The sequence below is a fragment of the Hippichthys cyanospilos genome, chromosome 2 (assembly GCF_059441005.1).
Source record: "Hippichthys cyanospilos isolate Australia breed blue-spotted pipefish chromosome 2, RoL_Hcya_1.0, whole genome shotgun sequence".
Taxonomy (NCBI): Eukaryota; Metazoa; Chordata; class Actinopteri; order Syngnathiformes; family Syngnathidae; genus Hippichthys; species Hippichthys cyanospilos.
This window is the reverse complement of record NC_142370.1, coordinates 21,606,240-21,620,430: the sequence shown is the minus strand read 5'-3', so window position 1 is coordinate 21,620,430 and position 14,191 is coordinate 21,606,240. Positions and strand designations below refer to the sequence as shown.

The following is a 14,191-nucleotide window of genomic DNA, read 5'->3' as shown; positions in this document are numbered from 1 at the left end:
GTGGTTGCCAGTCAATCACAGGGCACAGAGGGATGAGCGACCATTCACACACCTAAGGACAATTTAGCATGTCCAATACAGCTGTCATGCATGTTTTTGTAATGTTGGAGGAAGCCAGAGAGAACCCACGGGGGCTTGGGGAGAAAATGCAAACTCCGCCAGAGCGAGCTGGATTTGGGATTGACCCAGACAGCTGGGATAAGCACCAGTAAGCATGTGATCCTAGTAGTGAGTATAAGCGGCTCTAGAAAATGGATGGGTTGATGGATGGTCTGACTGTTTAGCTTATCGGATTGACTATTTAGCTTAAGTTCATAGCTAATAATGCTTGGAGTTAGAACGTTTTTTTTTTTTTTTTAATTGTTTAGGATTTCTCTTAAAAAAGATGTACTTTTAAAAAATTCATCTATTGTCTGAGCCACTTGCCCTCACCAAAGCCGCAGGCATACTGGAGCCTATCCCAGCCGTCTGAGCAGTCAGTGGGGTGCACCCTGAACTGGTCACCAGCCAATTGCAGGGCGCACATCAGCAAACAACTATCCATACTTACAATCCTACCTAAGGACAATTCAGTGTTCCTACCATGTAAGTATTGGAATGAGGGAGGAAAGCCACCAAGGCACGGGTCGATCACACACAATCTGCATAGGACCCATCACCTCTGCGCTGGGAAGCCAAGACAAAGAGTCTATCTGCTGCATTTATATGTTTGTTTGTTTACTTACTTGTTTATGTATTTGTTCAGATTTGTGTTTGTATGTTTGTTTGTTCATTTTACTACTTTTTACATTTATACTTACTTATATACTTACATGTATCCCAGGTTTCTCTCAACTTCCAAAAAGCTTGCATGCTCATTGATGACATAAAATTTTGTTTAGGAGTGCTGTGAATGTCATTTTTTTGTTGTGCCCTTCACAATCCTAAGAGGAAATGCACTCTCTAATTAATGCCTTATGGTGCAAATATTAAACCCTAAACAATACCACATGAATTAATAAATAAATGTCAACAACGCCATTTTAAAAGAATTTTTAGAATGCCTGGCAAGATATGGAAAAATTACATATTTTATTTTGAAGGACAAGACGTAGGTGACGTCGTTTATTTTGACTAAATGCCTCACCCAATGACGTAAGGCATATGACAATAACAGTGCCGTCATTGCGAATTACGTCGACCCGCAGAGGGTGATGGCCCCTTCTCATGTTACGTAAGAAATGATGTATTCGAAGTGGACGTCTTTCACCGCTCATTGCGTTTGCGAATACGTAACCGCTTCCGCTGATATCAGGCCCCAGATCACGTCACTTTTCCCCGCGCAACTATTGTGTGTATGAAGGCTTCCACTTGCCCTCTGACACAGGATGGCTGCTTTTGCGTTCCCACAGCGAGCGAACGTTGTTGTTGAAACATCCTTTGGTACAGCACTCACCTGCTCAGTTACAAAGTTGTAACGCTCTTCTCAACGGGACACTTGTTTGCTCATACAAAGTAAGTATGCTATTTTTTTAATCCCCTGAATATTTTTTTCCCTTGATGCGCACCGTATCTTTGGACATTATTATATTCAATTGGTATTGTAAACGTTCAATCAAATGATAATCATTTCAAAATGAGTGATGGATTGCAGCATTATGTGGAATATGCTTGAGCACTGTCCAATGAGCATACAATGTTTACATTTATTAAAAAAAATATTGAAAATAAAAAAAACGTGTGGCATCGGTTGTCAAACTTTAACTATAATGATCAAAAATCAAAATACAATAACAGTGCCACCAAACACTCAAAATGAGATCGGTGTTTTATTCCTATATTGCAAGACACTGTAATGTACTGAAAATAAAAAAATTAAAAAAAAACACTAAAACTAAAAAAAAAACAACTTTATACTTTTGTCATTCTAAATTGTACTGCATTAAATTGTTGAATAAAATTGTACTTACATCTAAAAACAGTCATTAATTAAATGCAAATGTTTAAAGTTTACCATAACGGAATGGGAATTAGTATGAGTGGGAGTTGACCCTCTAACACAGGGGTGTCCAAAGTCGGTCCTCGAGGGCCGCCGTCCTGCATGTTTTCCAGGTTTCTTTTCCTGACACACCTGATTCAAATGATAAGCTCATCAGCAAGCTCAGTTGAAGCCCGATAACGATCCTGATCATTTGAATCAGGTGTGTCAGGAAAGGAAACCTGGAAAACATGCAGGACAGCGGCCCTCGGGGACCGACTTTGGACACCCCTGCTCTAACAACTAAGCAGAGGTTTTTCACCACCTCTTCCTAAAGGTCAAATCACGGCAAATTCTGCTTAAAGTGTGAGAATCATAAATTACTTGAAATGGTTATTGGGAGCCTAATCTGGCTAGTGCCCACCCCACCCCCAAAAATGAAACAAAAAAAACTAAAATTCAGGCTAACATCTGTTAAACAAAAATTTCTATTTGAGCAGAATGACTCAGTGCTAAGAGTGGTCATCTCTCAACGGTTTTGGTTCGATCCCCTGACAATTGGGGCCAAAGTGTCTGAGCTAGACACTGAACCCTCGGTTGATCCTGATGCGTGTCATCGGTTGGTAAATGAATAATCATTGTAACGCGCTTTGAGAACCTAGGGCATCGGTATAGAACTCCAGACAGCATCCTGCATGTTTTCCGATTTTCTCTCCCCAACACACCTGATTCAAATGATTAGCTTTATTAGTAAGCTCTGCAGGAGCTTGAAAATGATCCTAATCATTTGAATCAGGTGTGTTTGAGAGAGAAGCTTCAAAAACATGCAGAATACCGGACTGGAGTTCGCCACCTGTCACCTAAGGTGAGACAGTACTATTTACTGTGCGTGCATGTCCATTTACTCTCCCTATTATCAAGTTGCGAAAAAACTAGAATATCAGATCATTTCCAAAATTTAAAACAGCACAACGAAAATACAAAACTAGGCACAAAGTGCAAAGTTCAAAAAGAAATGAAAATACTGAAAATACCCTATAAATCGGGTATAACCACACTTTGTAATTTGGTTTTGTTAGCTGATTGAAATATATTTACGTACGAGATTTGATAACAGAAGCCTACCATATGAATGATAGATCAGGTCAGAGCTGGAAGCAGGTAAGCTGTCCAAGGATAACATTGCTATCTGCTTTTTCCTCTTATGCACATCGTTTTCTGAATGTTCAAAATAAATCAACCACTAAAATCAATGACTTTTTACAGGTCCAATCTGTGAGTGTTTCTGCTCCTCCCTGCTACTTATATATATATATATATAGGAATATCTCAAAGACTCTCAAACCTTAAATATGGTGAGTGGAACTAAATGAAATACTCTATGCCGCGGCCGTTCCGCTCTCATTTATCTCCACTTTCCACACCCCATTTTCCCCGAACAGCGTGAGTGTATCTCCGTGCACGTAGGTCAGGCTGGCGTTCAGATTGGCAATGCCTGCTGGGAACTTTATTGCCTGGAACACGGAATCCAACCTGACGGCCAGATGCCCAGTGATAAGACCATTGGTGGTGGGGACGACTCCTTCAACACCTTCTTCAGTGAGACTGGAGCTGGAAAACATGTGCCCAGGGCTGTGTTTGTTGACCTGGAGCCCACTGTCATTGGTAATCTTCAAGAAATTGTCTAGGTCAACACCAACCGCGGAAAATGATGCGACAATTTATTCACGTAGATGAGGTCCGCACCGGTAGCTACCGTCAGCTGTTCCACCCTGAGCAGCTGATCACCGGCAAGGAGGACGCCGCCAACAACTACGCCCGTGGACATTACACTATCGGCAAAGAGATCATTGACCTGGTGTTGGACAGGATCCGTAAATTGGTGAGAAAGCTGAAACGGTGTGGCAAGTACATGGTTCCTCCATGTTGAGCCCCCTTCTTTTGTGTGACCAGGCTGACCAGTGCACCGGCCTTCAGGGCTTCCTGGTGTTCCACAGCTTCGGTGGGGGCACAGGCTCCGGATTCACGTCCCTCTTGATGGAGCGTTTGTCAGTAGACTACGGAAAGAAATCCAAGCTGGAATTTGCCATCTACCCTTCTCCCCAAATATCCACCGCCGTGGTGGAACCCTACAACTCCATCCTGACAACCCACACCACCCTTGAGCACTCAGACTGCGCTTTCATGGTGGATAACGAGGCCATCTACGATATCTGCCGCAGGAACCTCGACATTGAGCGCCCTACTTACAGTAATCTAAACAGACTGATTGGTCAGATTGTGTCCTCCATTACAGCTTCCCTTCGTTTCGATGGCGCCCTCAATGTTGATCTGTCAGAGTTCCAGACCAACTTGGTGCCCTATCCCCGCATCCACTTTCCTCTGGCCACCTACGCGCCCATCATCTCTGCTGAGAAGGCCTACCATGAGCAACTGACTGTCGCTGAAATCACCAATTCCTGCTTCGAGCCCGCCAATCAGATGGTGAAATGTGATCCCCGCCACGGAAAGTATATGGCCTGTTGCCTATTGTTTCGTGGCGACGTGGTCCCCAAAGATGTAAACGCCGCCATTGCCACCATCAAAACCAAGCGGAGCATCCAGTTTGTAGACTGGTGCCCTACCGGTTTCAAGGTGGGCATTAACTACCAGCCCCCCTCTGTAGTGCCTGGCGGTGACTTGGCTAAAGTTCAGAGGGCAGTGTGCATGCTGAGCAACACCACTGCTGTTGCAGAGGCCTGGGGTCGCCTTGACCACAAGTTTGACTTGATGTATGCCAAGCGAGCCTTTGTTCACTGGTATGTGGGTGAGGGGATGGAAGAGGGGGAGTTCTCTGAAGCCAGAGAGGACATGGCGGCCCTGGAGAAAGATTATGAGGAAGTTGGTGCTGACTCCATTGACGACCAGGGAGAAGAGGGGGAGGAATATTGAGGCATCTCACTTGTCTATATCAAAGGACAGTTCAGTTCATATGGACGACACTCGTGTTCTGTTTAATACTAAACAGTGTTTTATAAAAAACGTCATTGTCCTGTGCAGTCCAGTACTGCTTTGATGAATGTAATGCGCTTGCATAAAATTCAAGACCGTTAAAAGACATTCTTTTAAGACAATTTCCAAATTTTCACAGAATTGCTAATCTGGACTTCATCAGTCATCAGACATCAGTCTGTTTTAATAATAAGTTTGAGTGTTCTTCAACAATACCAGGACCTGTAAAGAAAAAAAGATCATGTCAATAAAAGTGAACTGCTTGAGGTGGACGTTCCTTCTGTCAGCTGCTTATTTTTCATTACGACATTTGGTTTATAGGAAGAACCAATTTTTTTATTCAAGTGGAACAAAGCTCAGCACACTGGTTTTCAACACATTGCTTTAGTGAATCCACAAGTGAGCATATAACTATTACTGAACAAGTACGCATGCTGCCAGGACAAACGAGTGACAGCATTAGGCAGCAACATCACAACATGACATACAGTATATAACATTGCTTTAACTAGTTATTTTCATTATAATATATATATATATATATATATATATATATATATATATATATATATATATATATATATATATATATATATGAAATATCCAAGCTATTTTCCATTTTACACCAGGATTTGCACCGACTAATATACAATATAGCAGAATCACATTTGACTGTATTGAAGCCTGATTATGATCTAGGGATATTACATTGGAAGGTTGTGTTTGTGAACGTGCGTAGGTGACTGAGGGGGGGATTCTGCCAACACTGGCATGACTCATATCCAAACAAGGCCACACACGAGGAGAGAAAAATTCAATTGGGTCACTGAACTATGCGGCAGAAATCCATGTCAAAGAAATGTTGACAATGTGTCATATACAGTGCTGTATTTACTTCATAAACAAGGGTGCACATGACAATTTTGGTGTGATTCTCAAACGACGACGAAAGGTCGTGGTATGGTGTTCGTTATTTTCCGTGACCCGGCGACCCCATGGAAAAATTCAAAGACAAAGCACAGCTTGGCCATAAAGAACGGTGTCCTTTTGGCTCAGGGAGACACAAATCTCACTGTCAGCCTCATAGCAGTGGAAACAAAAACTGTGTAATTATGGAACCGTGTTACGTTTGTTCATGAAAACTAAATGAACATAGTTTTGTTAATGCACTTTTTTCACCGGGCAAAAATTAGACGAGTTGAGACAAAACCCCTATTTAAAAATATCGCTGTGGTTAAATCTGCATGTGTTTTTGCTGACGAATAAAGATAAGTTGAAAATGGAGGACCCTGAATAAAAGACTGGGCTCAAATCTATGAAGATTTTAGTTCACAGACGAGACATAGGCCATGTTTAAATCCCGCCCCAGACACATGACAGGACAAACGGCTAGATTCACACTGCAGCCTGAAATGACTCAATTTCAATTTTTTGGGCCCTGTCCTACCTGTATCTGATCTTTTAATGGCAATGAGCATGACAGTGATTCGACTTTTTTCTAAATGCAACTCAGGCCACTTTTTGACATGCGATTTCAGTCAAACAGCCGAAATGATTTTGCGGACCGAATGAAACCTCCTCGCGGACCTAGTTGATCCACTCACACTAGACAAACGGTCTCAGGCTAACAGGAAATAATTAATTTTATTGTAAGGTTTTGGGGGGCTCATGTGAACATCGAATAAATAATGCATACATTGAAATACTGCCAGTTACTGGTAATGCGAATGAATGATTTCAGGTGTAGATAAAATAAAGTCACTGTTTGGTCCATGTATTCTGTACCCACAAGCTAAACTACAGTCTAAATAAATATGTGTGCTGAACTGATTTGGTTTCCAATTTTATGCCTGGATTGCATCATGGAAGCATCTGCTGCTGTGATTTTTCTCGCCCACCCAATCCCAAAGGCCTTTACATGCCGTGGATCTGCAGCCAGCAAGCAACAAGGAAGTGACAGATCATTTCAGCAGGCGTCGCGATCCTGCACAGCCACTTGTCTGCAGCAGCAATCTCACCATGCGCTTGTGTGAAAAACACTGACAGAAGTCCAATTCCAACACTTGGACATAAGGTCCTGACACTAGAAATAACTGTGGCGAATGCCAAAAAATGAGAACAAATCCACGCGGTTAACATTCAAGCAACATTTGTAATGTAGACGGATGCATGGGTTTCATTCAAATCATGACAAGTTCCTATGTTGTTCAGGGTCATCGTGGCAACCACTTATTATGGGCTGTTCCTCAGTACCAAAAGCAAACAAATAAAGATCAGTGCCAGCGCACTCTTTTTTTCACACAAATGGCACAAGAAGATTTACTGTTTCATATTAATCCAATCTAGGTTTTTGGACCCAGAGTTAAGTGATCCAGAAAAGATGCAATAGAAGACTGGTGAAAGGTTTCATTAATAGATGAAAAAACAAGTCACTTCTGCCAGCTAATAACATCTGAAAATGTTTACACAAAGGAAAAAAGTACTCCTACACCATGTTTTCCTGGCGAGATCATCAAGGCCACTGGGTCAATAAAGCTCCGGGTGCAAACCATTTTCTATGGTCCAATCTGATTTACCTGTTTTGTACTCGGAGGTATTAGTTCCTATAATTATTCATCATCGTTTTCATTGTTTCATTTTTATTCCTTTCAATGTGATTCAGCCTTGACTGACCCATTGCTGTTCCGGGACGTAATCATTTTTGTTTCCGGCGATTTAGACATTAACGGCTGTCTGTTAAGTTACTTGAAGGGCACAGTAAATTGACGTTGTTATACAAGCTGCACACTGAGTGCCATTTCTTCAGCGTTGTCCGAAAGATCTAATAAAACATTTATAAAAAGAGAGAGGGGTGTGCTCACTTTTATGAGGTTCTGTATATCACACGGGTGGCACGGTAAGTGTAAAGAGGTCAGAGGTCAATTGGAGAAAGAAGGGAATCACCTATACAAGGCACACTACAGGACACAAAATGCTATGACATCGACTTGGAGGTTGAAGTTTTATTAGGAGGGAGGACGCAGAGTGATAGTGTGGTTGGGAAATCAATATTTCATCTCACAGGGTTTTTACCAGAAGGCCGGCGCAATAAATACCACTGATGGCTACGTTGGTGGCTAGAGCACACGCGTGGATAAACACACGCACACACGCACACTGGTGCTTTAATGATAGTTCTCTGAAACAGGGGCAGCAGCAATAGGCTGCTAAAAGTGTAAGATCTCGATGTGTGTGTGTGTGAGAGTGCGTTTATATTAATGGATTCTAAAGAGGATGCTAAAAATCATTGGTCTTGTGTCACACTCCATTAGGTTTTATGCTCAAATGGTGCTAGACTCATTTACGAAGTAATCACAAACATATTTGGAACTAGATCACATGAAATACAATCAGATTTAATGTGTTGGTTCAGCTGGTTTATGCTTGACAAAATGTGCTACAGTGCTATGTATGTATATCCAGTTCTTTTTTTAATTTTTTGTTTAACCTGAAACGTAGCAAAGACAAATCCTTAAATGCTGGCTCGGTGCATGTTGCTCAGGAGAGTGACCTGACATAGTAAAGGCAGTGATTAGCAGCATGTTTTGATTAATGACTGGCATTGCATGGATGGATGTTTTCCTCCAAATTGTGTTATTTTACAAATTGGCTGACAATTTTGGCGACATAATCACTCCTTTTATTCTTTTTTTTTTTTTTTACTTACATTGGCGAACAACTTGAAAAGAAAATCTGTTGCGTGTGAAAATTAGCATGCTGACTTTAAAATAGCAATCATTCTTTTCTTGCACATCCAGTTTTTTTCTCCACAGCTCACACTCCAGATAAGCAAAATTCCACTGATTAGCGGTAGCAAGAATGTACAATTGGACTACGACTCAACAGCCACGGGGCAATTTGCTTGTGGTGTCACAACTGAAACGGTGTATAGAGAGGTGTGTGCAGCCCCCAGCCTGTCAATTCTATCCACATCTGTAAACGCAAAGTATAGCATAGTAGGAAGGAAAAGGAGTTGTGTGGGCTTTCCTCTTGATCCTGTTACCGTTTACATACCGTTGTAAAGTCCATTTAATGTTATGCTGTTTTGTTTTTAGTTAAGTGTTACATTGAATGTAATCTTTAACATTTTGTCGGATCGTTACATAAAACTAAAGATTTTATGATTTGACAACTTTTTGGAGGTTGAGGCCTTATCAAGCCATCCAAGCCTCAGACCAGCAAACAGACACTTTGTTAAGCTTTCTGCACATGCGGAAGTAGCCACTAGGTCAGACTGCTTTCAAAGCCTTGGGAGTACACTTGCATCCACGCAGCAGATCTCTGTTAGCATTCAGAAAAGAGGCCGCGTCGGGTACTGCAGGGATGTAAAATTGAGCGTGTGATCCAACTTGTGCTGGTCAGAAGAAGCCTGATGCGTTTAATCATCACAGAAACAAACTAATCAGCAGCAAGGTAGTCGTACATTGTCGCAACGACACAAAAAAGGCATTGATCTGTGCGACACTTATTCATTGACGTGCATGACATGTAAACAATGTAGAGTATGGCGGATAACGAGGACCAGTTGTGCAGCTTTTCATGGAAACCCATGTGATGATCCGCAACTAAGATCACACCGATTCAACGGGCCTTAATCTTTCCCAGTGCGCGTGCACACACAAACGCATAACAAAGGCAGCCCAGTGGCACAGATCCCATTTAGGGAGCTCTGCAGCACAGACTGTAATTGAAAGCTTTACGCATATCTTAAATGCAAGTCTCGCACTACAGCTGCTGCGGCTATAAGCAAGCCAGCGCAATTTCATCCAGGATCAGCACCATACATGAATGACACGGCACAGTGGAGACAGCGTTCTAATATAAGACCACCTTCAAGGCATTTCAAATATGCGCGGCCAAAATTCACACAAGAAGCAAGTCCAAATTCACGCTGGAAACTTCATAGATGCTTTGACTTTCTTGTACAGATTTTCTGACCTTTCCACAACCTCTCGCACCAGTCTCTCCTAAGGGAGGGTCACCTTCTCTGGCAAGCGTGTATGTCAACGCGCCATTAAGGGTGCCGCTTCATAAGATGGTGCCTCCTGTCGTCATGAGGCTCTGCAGATTAGACGATAGTGAAATTGAGTGTCAGGGATAAATCGAGTTGTGGGCTGATTTGAAGCATTTGTGGCAGGGTGACTGGTGCCCGAGGCTGCCGAGATCAGGCTCTCTTAGTAACACTCGCCGTTATCTTCAAATAAAACCTGAAAAGTGCTAAAGCCAGAAAGGGATTTGATGCACACTGTAGGTTGTCACATGTAGAAAAGGAGCGCGGACATGTCTGCGGTTTTACCTTGTTATGCACAATGGCAATAAGCAACACGTGACACCCTGATGATAGGCAAAGTTGCAGGGAAGAAAGCACTACCCCTCCAAAGCTGTTTCATCACACCCCACGCGAAATTACTTTCGAGTTAAAAACATAAGGTGAGTCCAGCGTAGAATGCTCCGGGAAGGCTTGAGATGATGAAAAATATATGCGATGTGTTTTCGCAAAAGCAGGCATATATTAGTTTTGGGTAATTGACAAAAACACCAACATCAATTTTTTTTTTTTTTTTTTGGGGGGGGGGGGGGGGAGGGGGGGGGGGATTTCTTAAAATGCAACCTTCTTAAGGTCTCCACTTTCATTTTTGAGCTGCCAAATGCTTCCAATATTACCGTTATACGGTGGTACGGGGTGGTGTAGCAGAGGTAGGAATTTCTTTTGCCTTCATAAGCTTTTCTCAAGTCACGTTAATGCGTCCTGCTCTGGTAGAATAAGCAAGGAATGCTTAGAAATGTATAAGTAAATTCCATACAATACTCAATGGAATTTAGATGAAGTCCCTCTCATGGTGCAAAGCAAAGTTAATAAAAGAATGCTTGCTTGGGCGAGGGGGCACGGAAGAATTCCAAAGTGTTGACGGCAACCCAAACAAACACCTTTGGGATGAACTGGTGGATGGGATGGAGTCTTGCTATCTAAAATGAACTTATAATTACTTTAATTGATTCAATCGGGGAGAACCCTATCAAGCCATAGGAGACACCACTTATCGCATACATTGAAGGATTGGTGCCTAGCTCGACAGTATTCAAAAAAAGATATAAAATTTGAATCACACTATCCAGATTAAAACACACACACATTCTTAAAGATGAACTCAACATCAGAGAAGGCAGACACTCACAAAGATGATACTGCTGTTGCTTCAAATGAAAGCTCTTCCTTTGCAAAACTGGCATAAAGAGAAATGCAGGCAGACAAGTCAACAAGATGTGATGCTAATGTTAGTTTAAAGGCTCAGTAATTGCAGTTATGGGATGTCTGACCTTGTGGTTACACAGCACTTATCAGTGGTTGGCACAATTAATTGTGCTAGTGCCAGTATGAGGAAGATATTTACCTTTGAATAAAGTGATTGATTTTTTCATGGTTGAGCATATCCTCAGCATGCCAATTTGATAGAGTCCTGGGCAATGTGATCTGATTAATTTGTCGTTTTAAAAAGTGGAGATTTGACCATTTGCTGAATCGTGAAAATGACACTTTGTAAAAGTGGCTGCATGGCTGGTTAACAAGACATGTTTACAACCCGTACTGTCTACTTAATCGTATCATTTAAAAGAGGAGTTCACTTATTTACTACAACAGTTGTAATAAAAAATTAATATTTTGTCTATAATTGATAACATTATTTTTCACCTCCGATTTATACTTTGAAAAACATATTTTTCTACATTTTGTTGGCTGTAAATGACATTACGTGCTAAAAAGCTTAAGTAACGACCACTCACAGCTCACTTTGTGAATGTCACATGACCAAGGGGAGAGCCATGGTTGGTTGTTGCCCAAGCCTTGAGCAAAGGTGATGTCATTTTCAGTTAGCAACAAGTGGAAAAATCTTAAGCTATGAATGGCATTGTTTTTGCACAAGAAGTATGGCGTTATATTTGTGCCACAATTATGAACGCGCAAAAAAAATGTGAGCGGAGAAAATCAAACTGAGCGAGCGAAAACAAATTTTGAGCGCAAGAAAAAAACTATTGAGCGCGTAATAATAAGAGTTTGAGTGCGCGCCGATGGAGTTTGAACACAGAAAAAGAAATTGCTCGCTCAAAATTCCTTTTTGCCCGCTCGGGACGGCCCTCTCTCGCTCAACATCTCGCTCTCGCTCGCGATACTCCTCCCTCCCTCGCTCAACATCGCGTTCGCTCAACATCGAGCTCTCGCTCGCTCGAGTCGTCCTCTGCGCTCGCTCAGTTCTGCTCACGCGTTACGTTTGTGCCACAAAACCAGCCAATCAGAGCTTGTAAAAGCACATTGATTGACAGCTTGGTATCCAATGAGATTGCTTGTTGTGTTCACCCGGAACGAGCAAACGAGAGTGCGTCACATCGACTTGGGCGGGAGGAGGTAGGCTTATATTATTAAAGTACAAAAACTAACAAGGTATTTCTGTCAAATGATACAATACAGTAATAATAATAATATTAAAAGTAATTCTCCAGCCCAAGTCCGTGTTGACGCACTCTCGTTTGCCCTTTCCAGGTGAACACAGGGCAAACGAGAGGGCGTCAACGGATAGCGTACAAGTAATCTCATTGGATACCAAGCCGTCAATCAATGTGCTTTTACAAGCTCTGATTGGCTGGTTTTGTGGCACAAACGTAACGCGTGAGCAGAACTGAGCGAGCGCAGAGGACGACTCGAGCGAGCGAGAGCTCGATGTTGAGCGAACGCGATGTTGAGTGAGGGAGGGAGGAGTATCGCGAGCGAGAGCGAGATGTTGAGCGCGAGAATGCTATTGCGAGCGAGCAAAATGGAAATTTGAGCGAGAAAGTTCTTTTCAAGAACTTTTTTTCTGCGCTCAAAATCTGTTTTCGCTCGCTCAGTTTGATTTTCTCCACTCAATTTTTTTTCCGGGCACTCGTAATTGTGGCACAAATATGACGCCATAAAGAAGCTGTATATGTAGTAACATCTACTGCGGTTTAGTTTGTACTGTTTTTTTTTTTTTTGCTTCACACCAATTAGATAATTAACGTATATGAATTGGCCTCGATATACAGAAAAATCACCACACCAATCACCAAGCCAATTAATGAATTAATTTCATATCCCAAGGTAGCACTCTATTCATTTTTTGTAATGAAGCAGATCTTCGAATAAATGTTTGTTGAGACTATTTCTTTGATTAAAATGAATCAAAATCGTAGTCACGCGGTATGACTGAAGAAAATTGAGCTTTTATTTTGGGCGATTTCATACGTTCACTCACAGAGGACTGACATGAAAACACTTTGCGGCAAAATATGCAACCCTTTTTGGGGAACACAAACACCATGTTGATAAGTGCGGCGTTGAATTTGGGTTAAGAGCTGAAAAAAAAATCTTCCCATTCGTGAAAGGTGACAAGAACTACAGCGCGTAATTTAATTTGCATTTAAACCAACTCCAGAGTGTGTCCTGTCTGTTGTGCAGTGAGATGGCCAAGCAGGGTAAATTGACCGGCTTGAGCTGGATTTAATTGGAAATGTGGCAAAAGTAGCTGGCAAGTGAAAAGATTTTGTGCAGACAGAGTTGTTGACCAAATGTGATTTTCTGCCGCTGTTGGAAAAAACGATGAGAGGTGAGTTCTTCCCCGCGTGTTGCCTAATTACTCATCCGAGTATAATTTGAATGTTCTGCTGCTGGATGTGAGGAAACGTGAGGAACAACTGTATTTTTAGTAAGAGCATTGGCACGTATGTACAAATGGTAATTCTCATAGCTTCGATGGGCTTTTCTACTGCTGTAATTGGGACTGGCTTAGAACATGGAACCTGACGATGTTTATGCAGAGGTTTCGTGAGCTAATTAGCTAGAAACAAGCAACTCGTAATCATCCTCTGATTCTCTTATGTTGTTTCCACAATAAGGGTTTTTGATACAACTCCTGAATTAGTTTGAGAGAAATTCTTCCTACTTGGTTCCACACTGGAGAGTAAATGTTGGCATAATAGTTTCAATTTCATTGATTACATTCATTTATTATATTGTTCATTTTTATGCATATTTTGTATTTTGCAATGTAGAGTCGAGTTGTTTACGGTGGTTTTACGTCAGCGTCAATTGATCCCGTGACGTTTGGGAGCCGTGCACCCACCAGTCGAGACGGTGGGAAAGAAGAAGTCAACAAGGAGAATGTACGATTTATGAACAGGCTAAAAGCACTA

The 14,191-nt window shown here is 41.8% G+C and overlaps 1 protein-coding gene across 1 annotated transcript; it reads left to right on the top strand.

The window, feature by feature from the left end:
* The first annotated feature begins 1,161 nt into the window (after positions 1–1,161).
* tuba8l2 (tubulin, alpha 8 like 2) lies at positions 1,162–5,220 on the top strand. Its single transcript, XM_088407489.1, has 5 exons — positions 1,162–1,494; positions 3,224–3,312; positions 3,400–3,622; positions 3,691–3,839; positions 3,911–5,220. The coding sequence occupies exons 2-5, from the start codon at positions 3,310–3,312 to the stop codon at positions 4,886–4,888; spliced, it is 1,353 nt and encodes a 450-aa protein (XP_088263615.1). The 5' UTR covers positions 1,162–1,494; positions 3,224–3,309; the 3' UTR covers positions 4,889–5,220.
* Positions 5,221–14,191: the final 8,971 nt, after the last annotated feature.

What these genes read in the sequence shown, in the direction of transcription:
- tuba8l2 (XM_088407489.1), top strand. An exon ending in CCTGGAGCCCACTGTCATTG is followed by an intron (nt 3,623 to 3,690) that starts GTAATCTTCAAG and finishes TTATTCACGTAG; the next exon opens with ATGAGGTCCGCACCGGTAGC. An exon ending in TGGACAGGATCCGTAAATTG is followed by an intron (nt 3,840 to 3,910) that starts GTGAGAAAGCTG and finishes TTGTGTGACCAG; the next exon opens with GCTGACCAGTGCACCGGCCT.